This window comes from Ranitomeya imitator, chromosome 1 (genome assembly GCF_032444005.1).
Source record: "Ranitomeya imitator isolate aRanImi1 chromosome 1, aRanImi1.pri, whole genome shotgun sequence".
Lineage (NCBI taxonomy): Eukaryota > Metazoa > Chordata > Amphibia > Anura > Dendrobatidae > Ranitomeya > Ranitomeya imitator.
Window position 1 is genome coordinate 552,484,835 of NC_091282.1, and position 20,190 is coordinate 552,505,024.

At 42.3% G+C, this 20,190-nt stretch overlaps 1 protein-coding gene across 1 annotated transcript in view; it reads left to right on the plus strand.

Moving 5' to 3' along the window:
• The window catches only part of SUGP2 (SURP and G-patch domain containing 2), a 60,947-nt gene extending 40,985 nt beyond the window's left edge, over positions 1-19,962 (plus strand). Inside the window, exons 5-11 of the mRNA XM_069767714.1 lie at positions 1,815-2,278; positions 5,768-5,879; positions 12,515-12,900; positions 13,144-13,205; positions 16,956-17,098; positions 17,645-17,777; positions 19,254-19,962. Coding sequence (XP_069623815.1) covers positions 1,815-2,278; positions 5,768-5,879; positions 12,515-12,900; positions 13,144-13,205; positions 16,956-17,098; positions 17,645-17,777 — 1,300 coding nt within the window. The 3' untranslated portion in view covers positions 19,254-19,962. The remainder of the gene's footprint in view (positions 1-1,814; positions 2,279-5,767; positions 5,880-12,514; positions 12,901-13,143; positions 13,206-16,955; positions 17,099-17,644; positions 17,778-19,253) is intronic.
• The last annotated feature ends 228 nt before the right edge of the window (positions 19,963-20,190 follow it).

Below are 20,190 nucleotides of genomic sequence, written 5' to 3' on the forward strand. Positions count from 1 at the left end.
TCTCAGGCCTAGACAGATGCGGCCGTTGGCAGACGAATTTTGCAGGCGGCTGTGCCACATCTGTAACCTGTGGGTACAAGGAGCAATTACAGTTGATTGTTCCCAACCCAGGGACTGCTTTAGGACGTCCCATGATCCTGTGTCCCCCAATGAGGCACAGGAGAAACAGGGATTTCTGTGTACTCACCCTAAAATCCTTTTCTCCCAGCCAATCATTGGGGGACACAGCACCCACCCTGTTAGCCTAACGACTTTGCTTTTCTGTGTTGCCTTGGTTTTGACATGGTTCATCCTGGTGTAATGTTAAGCTCCTACTGCCTTGTTACCGAACTGGTTCACTTGGAGCCAGCAGGAGGGTGTATACTGCAGGGGAGGAGCTATTCTTTCTGTATTACTTAGTGTCCTCCTAGTGGCAGCAGCAGAACACCCATGGTCCTGTGTCTTCCAATGTCTAGCTCGGAGAAAAGGATTTTATGGTGAGTACACAAAAATCCCTGTTTTTGTCAAATAAATGAGGACCTAATGTTTATCAAATTTTGTGTTGTACCTGTTGGTTCAAAATCCTCACTATACCCCTGGATAAAATCCTTGAGGGATGTAGTTTCCAAAATGCGGTCAGTTGTGGGGGTTGTTTATGCTATTTAGAGGCCTTTCAAATGTGACATGGCATTCGCCATCTTTTTCAACTACGTTTGTGTTCCAAAACTCAAATATTGCTAATCTGTTAGTCTTGCTGATTGTCCAAACAGAACTTTTTGAGTACAAGTATACACTGCACTCGTATGAAAGTGGTAACACACTGAAGTCCACTTCTTGGTGTTGCCTCTTGTAACCCTTTTAACATCCTATCAAGATAAAATGTTTGAAAAGCGGAAGTAGACATATGGGGAAATCTTATTTATTTTTTGAAGCATGACTAACTGGTTTAACAAATTTCTGACATTCAACTTAATAGGAATCCGCAGGTGTAAAACCACAGGTGGAATCCGCTCAAAAACAGTGGTAAAACTGCAGTGCGAATTTACCAAAATCAGTGCGAAAAAATCCGCACACCATTCCGCACCGTGTGCACATAGCCTTAATGCCCACGATCCAGAACTAGCAGCGCTTTGGACTCCACCTTCAAGATACATTGGTAAACTAGACTGACAACCATCCAAGACAAGGCCACTCGCCTTCGAGGGCAGGGGGCTGTGCAATAAGCAGGCCAGCACGAAATCAGTATGTATGTGAGATTGCGCTTACTGCATGTGTTGGTGGACACTCGCTTGGCAACGGGATAAATGCACACGGGCACGATTTTTCACTTAAACAGTCTGTGGGTTTATTTCTTACAGCTTAAACCACCAAAATAACAGATGGATTTTTCCGCACTGATTTTGGTAAATCCGCAGGTAAACCGCAATGCGCATTTACCGCAGAATTACTGTGGTTTTTGTGCGGATTCCACCTGCGGTTTTACACCTGCGGATTCCTATTGAGGAGCAGTTGTAAATCTCTGCGGAATCCACACAAAGAATTGACATGCTGCGGAAAATAAACCGCTGCGTTTCCGTGCGTTTTTTTTTTTCTGCAGCATGTGCACTGTGGACTTTGTTTTCCATAGGTTTTAATGGTACTGTAAAATGCATGGAAAACTGCTGCGAATCTGCAGCGTCAAATCCGCAACGTGTTCACATAGCCTAAATCTCAGAGTCTTTGCCAACACGATCTCAAGTTTCTGAAGGTCTTGTTTTTCTGAATGGATTTACTATTTTAAAAAAAGTCTGCTTCTTCCTTCATTATCGGTGTTTTTTTTTGTTTTTTTCTTTCAGGTTCTTGTTTGATGAGGGAAGCAATGAGTATAAATATTATCGTCAAAAGTTTGTTGAGTTTCAAAACTCCAAAGATCAAATAAACACACAGAGCACGCAAACAAAAAAAAGTAAGCGATCTCCTGAAGAGTTGGCTTGTGAGTCAGTGAGGGCAATGCTGTATGCAAGGAAGGCACAAGCTGTGAAGAGGAGGCTCTACAGAACCTTGTCCCTCTCAAAAAAGCGAAAGCAGGCCAAACTTAAGAGCCGTAAGGCAAAGGCATCTCCTACTGTTAAAGCGAAAAAGATTATCAAAGCTGAGAAACAAGAGCTTGAAATCATACCAATAACTGAAACAACGACCGAAACGTCTCCTTGTGAAGTAGATGTAAAATCCCAGGAAATTCCAGACCAATGCTCACAGTACAGAAGTACAGAAGTTCATAAAGAATTACAAGAGGATAAAGAACCATTACAAGAAGAAGGTTTGAAGTTATTTCTTTTATGTTTTTCTGCTTTTGAGTGTTTTGATTTTTTTTTTAAAAGCCTTTTTTTTTTTTTATTAGCAGACTTTTAACCCCTGATTGACTGGGTGATTCTCTGTCTGTACCACTCATTTCATCTCATGATGTGCTGGCAAACAGAGAAAAAAAATGTGATTAAATTGCGGGGTGTGTGGTGGGAAACCTTGTAATTCTGGTTTTGTTTTTTTTCTTTTCCTTATCATAACGTTCAGTTTGTAGTAAGATTGACCTGGTAATATGATTGTTCGGGTTGATTATGGCAATACCTACCATGTATTGTTGTTCTTATTTATTTTTATTTTTTTTTACCTTAAGTTCCCACAGTGAGGTTTTAGTTTTGATTCTGCATGTTTTGGCTGTGCAAAAAAAATAATATACAACATCTTACAATTTCATCGTGGATAGGATTTCTATAAATCTTTATACCCAAGATTTTTTTTTCTCTCTCTTTACGCTGCATAAATTGACCCATGGTGCGTTTTTTAAATCCGCAACATAGTAATTTCTCTTGCGGGAGCTCTGAGATTTGTGTGGATTTTCCCTATAGAATTGTATTAGATGGTGTTTTTTTTTTGTGCATTTAAACGACATGTAGTCCACACGTGAATGTGAAAATATATATTTTTGTTAAAGCCAAATACGAGGAAGTAAAAAAAAAAAACCCCAAAGCAGCTTAATTTCAAACATGACCAAAAAGACGAACTGCAAAGGTTAAAAAAAAAAGTGGGGGAAAAAAAATAGCACAATTTAGCAAATGTGTGCATAAATGCTGCAGAAAATCTGCAACATCAAAATCTCGCCACAAATTCATTATGGGAACGTAGCCATAAGTGTTGAAAAAACTTTCAGAAAGTTTGTAACCCAAAAAATTGGTTTGTCACCATTTCATGAGCCTTTTTAAAGGGAACCTGTCACCCCCAAAATCGAGGGTGAGCTAAGCCAACCGGCATCAGGCGCTTATCTACAGCATTCTGTAATGCTGTAGATAAGCCCCCGATGTATCCTAAAAGATGAGAAAAAGAGGTTAGATTATACTCACCTGGGCGAGCGGTCCGATCCGGTGGGTGTCGCGGTCCGGGGCCTCCCATCTTCATCACGTCCTCTTCTGGTCTTCACGCTCCGGCGCAGGCGTACTTTGTCTGCCCTGTTGAGGGCAGAGCAAAGTACTGCAGTGCACCGGCGCCAGGAAAGGTCACTTTGCTCTGCCCTCAACAGGGCAGACAAAGTACGCCTGCGCCGGAGCCGCAGCATGAAGACCAGAAGAGGACGTGATCGTATGAAGATGGGAGGTGCTGGACCGGACCGCCCCTGGGTGAGTATAATATAACCTCTTTTTCTCATCTTTCAGGATACATCGGGGGCTTATCTACAGCATTACAGAATGCTGTTGATAAGCCCCTGATGCTGGTGGGCTTAACTCACCCTCGATTTTGGGCGTCACAGGTTCCATTTAATGCGGGGTACCCATCTCCTATCCCAGTATAGGGTAGATGTAATATTATTGGCAAAAACCTCCAATTAAAAATATTGTGTAATTCTTGTGATTCAATTTTTCTTACCCAACGTGCAGGGCATTGCAGTTAGCTTATCTAATATTATTGCCCCTACTACGTATTGGGATTAGATCTTGGAGATGAGAATACACCTTTAACTTTATTTTTCCGCCGTTGAAGTACCTGTGATGTTTTTGCACTTCTGAGATTAGTGCGACAGAAACTGCAATTCTGTCGTGTAGAAGGAAAAAAAAAAAATATATACACACACACACACACACACACACACACACACACACACACACACACACACACACACACACACACACACACACACAATATAACGGTGGGAGTGTCACTCTGTCCGAAGCCTTTATAGACTGCACAAGCGCGACGCACCGCGCCTGCGCAGTCTGGAACAGAGTGACGCTGCCTTACTTATTTCCCACCCCCACCCCCAATATACCGGCCATGGGGGCTCCACACACCCGCGTTGTCCCTCCTAATATACCGGCCATGGAGGCTCCGTGCTCTGCAGCTCCAGTCAGGGTAGCTGTAGAGCCCAGCGGAGCTCCAGGACCTTCGATGATGTCACCACAGGCATGTGACCAGTGACGCGAGTGTGCGGAGTCAGCCCTCGCTGTGCTGCTGGCTGCAGGGGTGTATCTATAGCCAGCGCCGCACTCGGGTACTCACGGCTCAGCGCCGCACTCAGGTACTCACGGCTCAGCGCCGCCCGCACTCACGGATCAGCGCCGCCCGCACTCACGGATCAGCGCCGCCCGCACTCACGGCTCAGCGCAGCGCCGCCCGCACTCAGCACATGACAGGATGGGGCACAGGATGGGAGCAGCACATGACAGGATGGAGACCATATACCAATATAAATGCTCGCCACCCGGGCGTAGAACGGGTTCAATAGCTAGTGTGTGTGTGTGTGTATATATGTGTATGTATATATGTGTGTGTATATATGTATAGGAGTATGTGTATCTCATACTTACCTTCCTGTCCCCGCTCAGAAACCAGAGAATCCATGCGGCCCACAGTACGTGCACTAGGGGCATTCATCGGTCTGTAGTGAGAGAGTGACTGCACACTTCTTGATTTTTACTGGACAACCCCTTTATCAAACGTCTATTAATAAACGTCTTAGTAGGAAAGAATAAAAACATAATAGCAAATTTACAACTGTATTGTTGCATTTAAAATTTTGCTTTCTTGGGCATTTTGATTGGGGGGACAGGAAACAATTAGTCTCGCCTTTTCCTTCCAATCGTGACGGCGTACGCCAGTTCTGTTGGCTAGCGGTTTTTTTTTCTGGAAGCTTACTTTGCTGTGTCGATTGCAGAGCAACAAATCTCTTCTGTGTTCATAGAAAAGTGAGGGGTGACTGTTATATTGTTATATACCTTTGCACTGCCACGATGACTGGAAACAAGTGGCCACAGGGAGAATATACCAGAAGTCAATTTTCTCCCTGTACCCGTTGTCCCGGTAAGGCAAGCAGGCATCATTTTAGTACTATTTACCTGCATAGTTACCTTGTTCCTGGAGGTAAATAGCATTTCTGGACATCAAAGGTTCCCTTTAAAACATATGAATGGCAGTATAATGGGAAGAGACAAATTACACTGCATGAATACTGACAGTTTATTATAGGTGCAAAAAAGTGTAAAATAAATTCCAGTAGTGAAGTTTTAACTCACTAAAAGCAAACCTGATAGTTTATACGATAGCTGTGCCTTCCTGCTTGTTAGACCACACCACAACAATAAAGTATGCTTCTAGTGTGCACATATACAGGAATGCCAGCAGTGCCGACTTTGCAATTCCTTTACTGTTAAATCACACCACCCAGTAATCATGAGCATTTAAGAGGTAAGTTGCTGTCATTCTATATTGTTATTACTATGGTATAATTTATTTTTCGGGGGGTTTTGTTTGTTTTTCATAGTTGATGAAAAGACCAAAGACACTGCCATGAAGTTGGCTGAGTTTGTTGCTCAGATGGGACCAGAAATAGAGCAATTTAGCATGGAGAACAGTGTAAACAACCCAGAATTTTGGTAAGGGTGGATAAATTTTACTGTGACCTGTCAAAATGTTGTATGTAGTGTGCTGGTTTAACTTAGAATAATTCTCTAGAAATGTGTAGCATTCTCTGTATTGTTATATACGAACCTATTTAAAAAAATAAGAAAAAATGATTCTGCTTTACAGAAAAAATGAACACTACACCACAGTGAAAGAAATGTTGTGCACATTCTTAACCCCTTTCTGCCATTAGACGTACTATTGCGTCCATGTGGGGTGGGCTTTACTTCCCAAGGACGCAATAGTACGTCATATGCGATCGGCAGCGCTCACGGGGGGAGCGCCGCCGATCGCGGCCGGGTGTCAGCTGTTTATCGCAGCTGACATCCGGCACTATGTGCCAGGAGCGGTCACGGACCGCCCCCGGCACATTAACCCCCGGCACACCGCGATCAAAGATGATCGCGATGTGCCGGCGGTACAGGGAAGCACCGCGCAGGGAGGGGGCTCCCTGCGGGCTTCCCTGAGCCCCCCGCAGCAACGCGATGTGATCGCGTTGCTGCGAGGGTCTCACCTCCCTCCCTGCTCCCTCCAGCCCCGGATCCAAGATGGCCGCGGATCCGGGTCCTGCAGGGAGGGAGGTGGCTTCACAGAGCCTGCTCAGAGCAGGCACTGTGAAGCAGCCTGCACTCCTATCAGATCAGTGATCTGACAGAGTGCTGTGCAAACTGTCAGATCACTGATCTGTGATGTCCCCCCCTGGGACAAAGTAAAAAAGTAAAAAAAAAAAATTTCAAATGTGTAAAAAAAATAAAAAAAAATATTCCAAAATAATGAAAAAAAAAAAAAAAAAATTATTCCCATAAATACATTTCTTTATCTAAATAAAAAAAAAAAACAATAAAAGTACACATATTTAGTATCGCCGCGTCCGTAACGGCCCGACCTATAAAACTGGCCCACTAGTTAACCCCTTCAGTAAACACCGTAAGAAAAAAAAAAAAAAAACGAGGCAAAAAACAACGCTTTATTATCATACCGCCGAACAAAAAGTGGAATAACACGCGATCAAAAAGACAGATATAACTAACCATGGTACCGCTAAAAACGTCATCTTGTCCCGCAAAAAACGAGCCGCCATACAGCATCATCAGCAAAAAAATAAAAAAGTTATAGTCCTGAGAATAAAGCGATGCAAAAATAATTATTTTTTCTATAAAATAGTTTTTATCGTATAAAAGCGCCAAAACATAAAAAAAAGATATAAATGAGGTGTCGCTGTAATCGTACTGACCCGAAGAATAAAACTGCTTCATCAATTTTACCAAACGCGGAACGGTATAAACGCCTCCCCCAAAAGAAATTCATGAATAGCTGGTTTTTGGTCATTCTGCCTCACAAAAATCGGAATAAAAAGCGATCAAAAAATGTCACGTGCCCGAAAATGTTACCAATAAAAACATCAACTCGTCCCGCAAAAACCAAGACCTCACATGACTATGTGGACCAGAATATAGAAAAATTATAGCTCTCAAAATGTGGTAACGCAAAAAATATTTTTTGCAATAAAAAGCGTCTTTCAGTGTGTGACGGCTGCCAATCATAAAAATCCGCTAAAAAACCCGCTATAAAAGTAAATCAAACCCCCCTTCATCACCCCCTTAGTTAGGGAAAAATTAAAAAAATGTATTTATTTCCATTTTCCCATTAGGGCTAGGGTTAGAGTTAGGGCTAGGGTTAGGGCTAGGGTTAGGGCTAGGGTTAGGGCTAGGGCTAGGGCTAGGGTTAGGGCTAGGGCTAGGGTTAGGGCTAGGGTTAGGGCTAGGGTTAGGGTTAGGGCTAGGGTTAGGGCTAGGGTTAGGGCTAGGGCTACAGTTTGGGTTGGGGCTAAAGTTACAGTTAGGGTTTAGATTACATTTACGGTTGGGAATAGGGTTGGGATTAGGGTTAGGGGTGTGTCAGGGTTAGAGGTGTGGTTAGGGTTACTGTTGGGATTAGGGTTAGGGATGTGTTTGGATTAGGGTTTCAGTTATAATTGGGGGGTTTCCACTGTTTCGGCACATCAGGGGCTCTCCAAACGCGACATGGCGTCCGATCTCAATTCCAGCCAATTCTGCGTTGAAAAAGTAAAACAGTGCTTCTTCCCTTCCGAGCTCTCCCGTGTGCCCAAACAGGGGTTTACCCCAACATATGGGGTATCAGCGTACTCAGGACAAATAGGACAACAACTTTTGGGGTCCAATTTCTCCTGCTACCCTTGGGAAAATACAAAACTCGGGGCTAAAACATATTTTTTGTGGGAAAAAAAAAGATTTTTTATTTTCACGGCTCTGCGTTATAAACTGTAGTGAAACACTTGGGGGTTCAAAGTTCTCACAACACATCTAGATTAGTTCCCTGGGGGGTCTAGTTTCCAATATGGGGTCACTTGTGGGGGGTTTCTACTGTTTAGGTACATTAGGGGTTCTGCAAACGCAATGTGACGTCTGCAGACCATTCCATCTAAGTCTGCATTCCAAATGGCGCTCCTTCCCTTCCGAGCTCTGCCATGCGCTCAAACGTTGGTTTCCCCCAACATACGGGGTATCAGCGTACTCAGGACAAATTGGACAACAACTTTTGGGGTCGAATTTCTCCTCTTACCCTCGGGAAAATACAAAACTGGGGGCTAAAAAATAATTTTGGGGGGAAAGATTTTTTTTTTTAATTTTCACGGCTCTGCGTTACAAACTGTAGTGAAACACTTGGGGGTTCAAAGCTATCACAACACATCTAGATGAGTTCCTTAGGGGGTCTAGTTTCCAAAATGGTGTCACTTGTGGGAGGTTTCTACTGTTTAGGTACATTAGGGGCTCTGCAAATGCAATGTGACACCTGCAGACCATTCCATCTAAGTCCTCATTCCAAATGGAGCTCCTTCCCTTCCGAGCCCTCCCATGCGCCCAAACAGTGGTTCCCCCCCACATATGGGGTATCAGCGCACTCAGGACAAATTGGACAACAAATTGTGGGGTCGAATTTCTCCTTTTACCCTCGGGAAAATACAAAACTGGGGGCTAAAAAATAATTTTTGTGGGAAAAAATTTTTGTTTTATTTTTACGGCTCTCCATTATAAACTTCTGTGAAGCCCTTGGTGGGTCAAAGCGCTCAGCACACATCTAGATAAGTTCCTAAGGGGGTCTACTTTCCAAAATGGTGTCACTTGTGGGGGGTTTCTACTGTTTAGGTACATTAGGGGCTCTGCAAACGCAATGTGACACCTGCAGACCATTCCATCTAAGTCTGCATTCAAATGGCACTCCTTCCCTTCTGAGCCCTCCCATGTGCCCAAACAGTGGTTCCCCCCACATATGGTGTATCATCGCACTCAGGACAAATTGGGCAACAAATTTTGGGGTCCAATTTCTCCTGTTACCCTCAGGAAAATACAAAACTGGGGGCTAAAAAAATAATTTTTGTGGGAAAAAAATTTTGTTTTATTTTTACGGCTCTGCATTATAAACTTCTGTGAAGCACTTGGTGGGTCAAAGTGCTCACCACACCTCTAGATAAGTTCCTTAGGGGGTCTACTTTCCAAAATGGTGTCATTTGTGGGGGGTTTCAATGTTTAGGCACATCAGTGGCTCTTCAAACGCAACATGGCGTCCCATCTCAATTCCTGTCAATTTTGCTTTGAAAAGTCAAACGGCGCTCCTTCCCTTCCGAGCTCTCCCATCCACCCAAACAGTGGTTTACCCCCACATATGGGGTATCCGCGTACTCAGGACAAATTGTACAACAACTTTTGGGGTCCAATTTCTTCTCTTACCCTTGGGAAAATAAAAAATTGGGGGCAAAAAGATAATTTTTGTGAAAAAATATGATTTTTTATTTTTACGGTTCTACATTATAAACTTCTGTGAAGCACTTGTTGGGTCAAAGTGCTCACCACACCTCTAGATAAGTTCCTTAGGGGGTCTACTTTCCAAAATGGTGTCACTTGTGGGGGGTTTCAATGTTTAGCCACATCAGGGGCTCTCCAAACGAAACATGGCGTCCCATCTCAATTCCAGTCAATTTTGCATTGAAAAGTCAAATGGCACTCCTTCGCTTCCGAGCTCTGCCATGCGCCCAAACAGTGGTTTACCCCCACATGTGGGGTATTGGCATACTCAGGACAAATTGTACAACAATGTTTGGGGTCCATTTTCTCCTGTTACCCTTGGTAAAATAAAACAAATTGGAGCTGAATTACATTTTTTGTGAAAAAAAGTTAAATGTTCATTTTTATTTAAACATTCAAAAAATTCCTGTGAAGCACCAGAAGGGTTAATAAACTTCTTGAATATGGTTTTGAGCACCTTGAGGGGTGTAGTTTTTAGAATGGTGTCACACTTGGGTATTTTCTATCATATAGACCCCTCAAAATGACTTCAAATGAGATGTGGTCCCTAAAATAAAATGGTGTTGTAGAAATGAGAAATTGCTGGTCAACTTTTAACCCTTATAACTCCCTAACAAAAAAAAATTTTGGTTCCAAAATTGTGCTGATGTAAAGTAGACATGTGGGAAATGTTACTTATTAAGTATTTTGTGTGACATATCTCTGTGATTTAATTGCATAAAAATTCAAAGTTGGAAAATTGCGAAATTTTCATAATTTTCGCCAAATTTCCGTTTTTTTCACAAATAAACGCAGGTTATATCAAATAATTTTTACCATTGTCATGAAGTACAATATGTCACGAGAAAACAATGTCAGAATCACCAGGATCCATTGAAGCGTTCCAGAGTTATAACCTCATAAAGGGACAGTGGTCAGAATTGTAAAAATTGGCCCGGTCATTAACGTGCAAACCACCCTTGGGGGTAAAGGGGTTAAAGTTTAAGGGGTTTTCGCTACTAACAAAAGTTAATTTTGTTCACTCAATCTTGGAATTAAAATAATTTCCACAACTGGATGTTAAATGAAATGTTCCTGTGCTGAGATAATCTTATAGATGTGCCCTTCAGTGTACTGTGTAATGGCTGTGTCTGACTGTGCAGGAACATGGTCTGATCATACCACAGCTCCTGGGCAGGGGGGAAGAAAAAGAGAGGATACTGACATTACAGCACATGATCACAGCTGATTTTGTGAAGTAAACCTTGTTTACAGCAGTTAAATCAATAGGGAATGCAATGCATGTAAAATACTGCTATAAATGGAAACAAAACCAGTCCGAATCACCAACTCCTTCCAAATCGGGAGGGGTCCAAGGTGATCAGCCTCTGACCCCTCCCTGTTTGGAGGGACTTGGTGATTCGGACTGGTTTAGTATTGTTTAAAACAGGCAGGGAAATGTTTGTCACAAAAAGAATCAGCTGTGATCCCCGTGCTATAATGTCTGTATACTCTATTGCATCCTCCCCTGCCCAGGAGATGTGGTATGATCAGACCGTGTCCCTGCACGGTCAGACACAGCCATTACACAGTACACAGCAGGGGCACATTTATAGGATTATCTCAGCACAGGAACATTTTATTTTATTCAAATCCAATTGTGGAATTTATTCTAAGGGTACCGTCACATTTAGCGACGCTACAGCGTCGCTGTTTGGTCGCTGGAGAGCTGTCACACAGACAGCTCTCCAGCGACCAACGATGCTGGTCCCCTGGTAACCAGGGTAAACATCGGGTTACTAAGCGCAGGGCCGTGCTTAGTAAACCGATGTTTACCCTGGTTACCAGCGTAAACGTAGCAAAAAAAAAACACTACATACTTACCTTCCGGTGTCTGTCCCCCGGCGCTCTGCTGCTCTGCACTGTCTGTGAGCGCCAGCCGGAAAGCACAGCGGTGACGTCACCGCTGTGCTCTGCTTTCCGGCTGGCCGGCGCTCACAGTGCAGAGAAGCACAGCGCCGGAGGACAGACAGCGGAAGGTAAGTATGTAGTGTTTGTTTGTTTTTTTTAACGTTTACGCTGGTAACCAGGGTAAACATCGGGTTACTAAGCGCGGCCCCGCGCTTAGTAACCCGATGTTTACCCTGGTTACCAGTGAAGACATCGCTAAATCGGCGTCACACACGCCGATTCAGCGATGTCTGCAGGAAGTCCAGCGACGAAATAAAGTGCTGGACTTTCTGCTCCGACCAACGATGGCACAGCAGGATCCTGATCGCTGCTGCGTGTCAAACTCAATGATATTGCTAGCCAGGACGCTGCAACGTCACAGATCGCCAGCGATATCGTTCAGTGTGAAGGTGCCTTAAGACCTAGTGAATAAAAGGTAACTTTTGTTTGTGGGAGAAACCCTTTAAATCCATTCAGATACTTCTAATTTGGCATAGAATACAACCATTTAGAATTGTGCTACTTTCCTGCACGATGTTCAGATTGCGTGTAGAAAGACATAACTGCTCGTTGATACAGTTATAAAGGACTATTGTGCACAGGTCCTCATAATAAGAATCACACCAATGCACAACACGCTGGGTACCACACAGTTGCCTGCACCTTATGTGCACCCATATTTCACCACAAGCAATTTAAAGACCGAGTGGGGTTCGCATTAGGTAGGACATGTTCTCTGTGATGCCAAGGTCTCAGACAGACGTTTTTTTTTTCCTTTTAGGTACAAGAATTGGTTAAACATGTTTTTCTTGTGTATGTAATACATTTCTTAATTTTCTTCCCCCACACTGAAGGTTTTTACGTGAGAAAGACAGTCCTGCATACAAGTTCTATCAGAGTAAATTGAAGGAGTTCAAGCAAACTGAAGTTGTAACCTCTGATGAAGAAATTGGGCTAGAAGACACTGATTTAGAGAACATAAAGACTGGAGATGAATTACTGAATGATTCTGATGAGGAAACCGCTTTGGAAATGGATGCAGAATGTGAAGGTGCTGAGGCTGCTGAGGCTGCTGAAGCTGCTGAGGCTGCTGAAGCTCCAAGCACAGAGGTTATGCCAGTAGCTGCATTTAGCCAAATGCCCACTCCAGCCCGTCCACTTATAACTCGAAAGAGAGTAGCTAATCTCAAGGTTGGCATGCTGCCACCCAAGAGAGTATGTCTTGTGGAAGAGCCCAAAGGTAAGACTATATTTATCTGTTTTAATTCCTCTGTTTCTTTTAAAGTCTTGCTTTTCTATTGATTTGTATGGTGTTGAATGTGCTTTTATGCTGGGTTATTGTTTGCTGGATTATTGAATGTCAGAGTCAGAGTTTCATTGAACTGACAAAGGAATGTGGTGTAACATTCACATGTGCTCTGAATTGTACTGACTGAAACATTTTAAGTTTCTTTTGATTATCTCTTTAAATTTTTTGTAATAGTTCATGAGCCAGTCCGTATTGAATATGAACGCCCACGGGGACGAGGACGCGGCAGAAAAAGGGTAAGTCCAACATTGCAAGATGCATTTTCCACTTTCTGAAAAAACATGGCCCAAAACGCTTTTATACATGTAAAATAGGGTACTCTCCTTCCACAGATCCAGCTCTTGCTCTCTGCCAGATTTTTTAGACAGTATAACCATTTGGCTCGGTGATTTGGCTGCAGCAGTGATATGTACTGTAAATGTCATGTCGTTGCGGCAGCCATTTACATGGGGACCGCAGCAGTGGAGAGCTGACTCTGGGAAGGGGATTATCTCCGGTGTTTATTTTTTATGTAAAAAAGCCTTTGGGGCCATGTGTTTGAAAAGTGAGAACAACCATTTTATAAAATGTGTAGTGATCTACACTGCTCAAAAAATAAAAGGAACACTAAGACAATAGAATATAACTCCCAAGTAAATCAAACCTCTGTGAAATCAAACTGTCCACTTAGATTGTCAGTGTTGCTTCCTATTTCATATGCTGTTGTGGAAATGGAATAGACAACATATGGAAATTATTGGCAATTATCAAGACACACTCAATAAAGGAGTGGTTCTGCATGTGGGGACCACAAACCACATCTCAGTACCAATACTTTCTGGCTGACGTTTTGGTCACTTTTGAATGTTTGTTGTGCTTTCACACTCGTGGTAGTTTGAGACGGACTCTACAATCCAAACAAGTGGCTCAGGTAGTGCAGCTCATCCAGGATGGCACATCAATGCGAGCTGAGGCAAGGTGGTTTGCTCTGTCTGTCAGCGTAGTGTCCAGAGGCTGGAGGTGCTACCAGGAGACAGACCAGTACACCAGGAGACGTGGAGGGGGCCGTAGGAGGGCAACAACCCAGCAGCAGGACCACTACCTCAGCCTTTGTGCAAGGAGGAACGGGAGGAGCACTGCCAGAGCCCTGCAAAATAACCTCCAGCAGACCACAAATGTGCATGTGTTTGCACAAACTATTAGAAACCAGTCGGTTTTAACCATGAGGATGGTCTTAGTGCCCGACGTCCACAGATGGGGGTTGTGCTCACAGCTCAACACTGTGCAGGACGCTTGACATTTGCCACAGAACACCAGGATTGGCAAATTTGCCACTGGCGCCCTGTTCTATTCACAGATGAAAGCAGGTTCACATTGACCACATGTGACAGTCTAGGGACGCTGTGGAGAGCGATCTTCTGCCTGCAACATCCTTCAGCATGACCGGTTTGGCAGCGGGTGTGGAGTAGCATTTCTTTGGAGGGCCGCACAGCCCTCCATGTGCTCTCCAGAGGTAGCCTGAATGCCATTAGGTACCGAGATGAGATCCTCAGACCCCTTGTGAGAACTTATGCTGGTGCGGTTGGCCCTGGGTTCCTCCAGGAACTGTCCAGGAGTTGGCGGATGCCTCAGTCCAGGTCTGGGAGGAGATCCCTCAGGAGACCATCCGCCGCCTCATCAGGAGCATGCCCAGGTGTTGTAGGGAGATCATACAGGCACGTGGAGGCCACACACACTACTGAGCATCATTTCCTTGTCTTGAGGCATTTCCACTGAAGTTGGATCAGCCTGTAACTTCATTTTCCACTTTGATTTTGAGCATCATTCCAACTCCAGACCTCCGTGGGATATTAGTTGTGATTTTATGTTGATCATTTTTAGTTTTTTTTTTTTTTTTTGTTCTCAACACATTCCACTATGTAATGAATAAAGATTTACGACTGGAATATTTCATTCAGTGATATCTAGGATGTGGGATTTTAGTGTTCCCTTTATTTTTTTGAGCAGTGTATATTGACAGAAATGCATGCAACAATAAGTTTCTCATCCCTTTTCGTGTACAGGATCTACAGTTACATTAATAAATATTGGGACACCTACACAGTACAGCCAGGGTTGTGGAGTCAGTAAACCAAACCACAGACTCCTCAGTTTCCCTGACTCCTGACCCCACAGCGCTGGTCACTACCGAGCAAGTACATAAAGTGCAGCACAGATTCATCTAAACTAAAAGCCGAGATCCTAAGATCAGGACCGGGTCAGACATGTACAGGACATTTCATAACTTTGCAAGTTTCTTATGAAAATATTTACATCACATACTGAATTGTACTACTGAACTCAAATTATTTGACATTTTAGGAGTTGGTCCATTTTATACCGACTCCAATTCTGACTCCGTTACCACCAAAATGGACTCCCGACTCCACACCACTGATTACAGCTACAGGAGCCTTAATTACCTATTTCCAACATGGATATTAATATTGAGTTGGTCCTGATTTTGCAGTTATAACAGCTTCCACTCTGTTGGGATGACTTTCTACAAGATTTTTGAGTATCTGTAGGATTTTTTCCCCATTTATATAGAAAAGCAATTGTGAGGCCAGACACTGGAGTAGAGGGCTTGTCTCACATGCTCTGTTTTAATTCATCCCAAAGCTGTTCAATGGGGCAGAGGTCAGTCAATTTTTTTTCCTCACAAACTTGCCCAACCATGCCTTCATGGATCTTGCATTGGGGCACAGTCTATCTGGAACACAAAAAGACCTTCCCCCAAATTGCTCCTAGAAATCTAGAATTGTCGAAAATATTGTGGTATACTGAATCAAGATTTCCCTTCACTGGAGTTGAGGGAACTTGGCCAACTTTTGAAAAACCGCCCTATACCATTATCCCCTCTCCACCAAACTTTACAATTTGCACAAAACGGTTAAGCAGGTAAGGTTCCCCTGGCATTTGCCAAAGCCCAGACTGTTGGATACAAAAGCATCCCATGTCAGCATGCTTTACACCATTTCAGCCAACACTTGTCATTGTGCTTTATGTAAGGCTTGTTATGCAGCTGCTCAGTCATGGAAAACTGTGCTGATTTCACTGCCAGAGGAGATTTGGAGCTTTTACGAGCATTGGCGACTCTTGGGATTCTGCACCTCAGCAACTCTGGAACATTACATGGTCTGCCATTTCGAGTTGCTGTGGTTTCTAAATCCTTCTACACATTCCACAATAAACTGATAACGGTAATATTAAAAACTCGAAGAGAAGAAATGTCATGACCTGATTCGTTAACAATGGAGGCATCCTAGTACAATACCACGCTTGAATTTATTGAGCTCTTTGGAATAAGCCATTCTTTCACAAGTGTCTGTTCAGGCAGACTGCATGGCGAGGCGCTGCATTTTAGACACCTGTGGTAACAGGACTTCATACAAGACCTAAATTCAAAGCTTAAAATGTGTCCCAGTACATTATCTATATATATAATTGTCTAAGGGTTTTTCCGTCTGTCTGTCCTGGAAATCCCGGCTCTCTGATTGGTCGAGGCCGCCAGGCCTCGACCAATCAGCAACGGGCACAGCGACGATGATGTCATAATGGTTGCCATGGCGACGATGATGTCATAAAAGTTGCCTTGATCAATCAGCGACGGACACAGTCTGCCGCGAATTCTGGAATCATCATTGTCCATATATTACAGGGACATGCATATTCTAGAATACCCGATGCGTTAGAATCGGGCCACAGTCTAGTATATATATATATATATATATATATATATATATATATATTGATATTATGCTGTGTGGACAATGACTTTGTTGAGAAGTTCTGATAAGTAGACCACTATAATGAAGACTCCCCTCCTGAACCGATCCCTCTACCTTCCAGGCAAAGTATTTTTCTTTTGCACCCTGCTTGGCTACTGGCAGCTGTACCAATGTGCTGAGTGGCCCAGGGTCTTAAAACATAAACACATTTTAATCCTATTTCTTCCTTTTTTTTAGTTTAAGAAACCAGTGGATTTACAGTATGCCGATAAGAAGCTTACCCAACAGAATGTGGGTTTTCAGATGTTGAGTAAGATGGGCTGGCAAGAAGGTCACGGACTTGGTTCTCATGGATCTGGCATCACAAATCCTATAAACGTGTATGTTGTTCAACAGGTTTACTTTACATATTTACTGTCAGAAAGATTTTATTTTGCACTACCTTATACATACTTGGTGTTTAGAAAGAACACTTTATTACTGGGTTCCTATTTGAATGCTCATCCTTGGAAACTGTAGGCTGGTGACACACAGGCTTTTATGGTCCATTGTATATTTTGTCCTCACAGATATGAGGTGCACATTATAATGTGGTCGTCCAAAACGAGTTGTACACCTAATTCTTAAGAGTTATGATCTGAGAACCGTTATATTTACAGTGCTCGGTTTTTCCGTCAGCAGGTCTTGGATGCCTGACACCAAAGGCATTTACTGACCTAACCAAAGTTTTTAGCTTGGATTTCCTTTCGCTGTACATGATCTGGTTTGCTCCTGGTACATGATCTGGTTTGCTCACGGTACATGAGCTGCTTTCACCAATGCTCTCTTAAGCTACACTTTTTTTAAAGAATGTTTGATGTCCTATCCTGTCCAAGTTAAAAAGCCATTCACTGGCTGTTTTAAAAGTTTTATGCCACTTTTTTTAGGGGAACTATCTCTGCTGGAGAGGGCTTAGGTGCTGAAGACAAGCAAGCGGACAGTTCTACAAAGTTTGATGACTATCGGCACAGAATGATGGCAATGTACAAGAAAAAATATAAAAATGTTCTACTTGTGTAGGTAAGCTTGCAGAATATTCCATAATACACACACTTTTTTAATGTGTTAATGGTGCTTTCCTTTGAAAGAAGTGAATGCTCTGGATTACTGAAGAAACAATTCTCAAAAGTGTAAGTGCGAACAGAAAGAGGCCGATTCATCAAAGCGTTTACGCCTGAAAACTGGTGTTAAAGCTTTAAAAAGTTGCAAAATTTTCTAGCATTTGTGTGTTGCACAAAATTTAGCAATTTGTCGTCTTTTTTTTAATACAAGTTTCAATCCACTCTGTCAAATGGGAGGCACGCCAGTCAGATTTATCTAATGTACCAACATTTTGTACTCCAGAAATGCTGCTCCAGTTTCTGATTTGAAGTAGCATTATTTCTGGCACGGAGTCACGCACCACTCAGAAGTGATGGCGAATTAAGTGGAGAATGAATTTGTTGCCATCTACTGCAGCGAGACTGGCATAGTGAGTGCGCACAAAGCCTGTCTTGAATCGGTCCCATTTAGTAAAAATCACATTCTATGCGCTTTTCTTTTCCCAATGCAAGCAGCTTACCCTCATGCAATATATTCAATGCCTAAATAGGCAGAGACTTTATAGTTTGTTAGCGATGCTAGATAATGGTAGAATGATTTTGAGCATTTGAGCATCTTGGTGTTGTCATCAACGTACTTTTATTGCCTTTTGGCCTGGGACTGGCGATTGCACTTGTACATTTTACAGCCATGAGCGGAGTTTGATTTTCTTATGTATTTACTCTTTTTCCATACAAGTGTGTACCTTCAAGCTTGGTCTTTTCTTTCCAAGTTGGACATCAGCATTAATTTTTACTATCTGACATGAGTAGAAATTCTTTACACGAGGAATTTTGTGTATCTTATAGGTTGAAAGGTGTGCTCACTTGATTAATAGTGTTTGTCATTTGAAAGAGGGGATGGTTGGGATTCGTGCTTTCTGCTGATATCGTAACTTTATCTTCTCGCAGTGGTCGTTCTGTTTCAAAGGACAACCTTATATTTAATTTATTGTCTTTAAAAAGGAATACTGTTTTGAATTTTCAAAATCCTTTTTATATTCCATTCTTTCACATAGTTATTCGTCTTATCAGCATTTTTGCGTTAAAACCATACAAAAAAAATCCCCTTAAGGTAATTGTATTCCTTTCTTTGGTATTTTTTACCAACAAAAAAATTAGAAACCAGCTGTTTCTGCAATTTCACTTTGAACAGTTTCTGGTTTCAAGATTTGAACATCTCTGCCTTAATGTTTGGTCCACATCACACCGTTGTTTTCCATGTGATTAACGTGGTGGCAGAAATTTTACTTTATTCGCAGACCATTGTGCCTAGCATTATGCTGCATGATCTTGCCCTTAATCGTAAGGCAGTTTTTGCTGGCCTGGTTGGACCTCTTATGTACACGTTGAATTTCTTGCTATTTAAGTTTTCAAATATTCAGTTTGTCTTTTTCCTTTTTTCCCTATTTCACAGGAAACTGGAAGGCTGCTGAAATCTTGGAAGTTACTTTTTCCTGTATATTTTAGGTCTCAAGTTGGACCCCTATAGTTTTCAGATTAAAAGTTGTGTGTGGGTGTTCATGATCTTCGTACATACTGGTTTTGTTTTATTATTTCTTCTTTTAGTCAGTGGGATAAAGGTGTTAGAAAACCTTTTCCTATCCGGTGGCATACTTGTAATGTTTCACTAAAACTTTTAAGAAACAAAATATTAGTTCTTTAGTAGATTATTTTCTTTTGGTAGTTACAATATTACCTAGTATAAAACTGCTTAACATTATTTGCAAATATGTTTCAAAAGGGTTTTCTCTTCTGGGCAACCCTTTGTTAATGGGCCCAGGGAGGTAGTTTTGGTTTGGGAATGCTCTCCTCCGAGAACAGTGCCGCTACTCTGTACTACACTATACATCCCCTACCGAATTAAAGTTATCGGTATCAAAAAAAGCATCATTTCCACTGAGACCAAAAGTGAATATGACAGAAGGACATTGATGGCTGGGGACTTGACGGAGTCATACTTAGGAGTGGTGCCAGTCTAGGAGGGGTGAGTGGTTGTTTTGTTTTTTTTAAGTGATCAAAAAGTCTATATGTAAATTAAAATGGTATGCCTGAAACAGTAATCTCGTCTAGCAAAAATAAGCCTGTACGCTGTCCGTAGAGAAATAAAGTTTTACATCACAGAATATGGCTGTATTTTTTTTTTTTTTTTTTTACAAAATTGATCTTTTTGTACAAACAAAACTAATACATTTTTTATAATGTGGTATTGCTGAAATCGTACTCTCCCAAGGAATACAGATGTCATCACTTATATCAAGCCAGTGGTTATAAAAAAAAAAAAAACCTTGAACTGCTGTTGATTTGTTATTTATGCTTCCCAAAAATCGCAATAATGCTCACTTCACATTAAT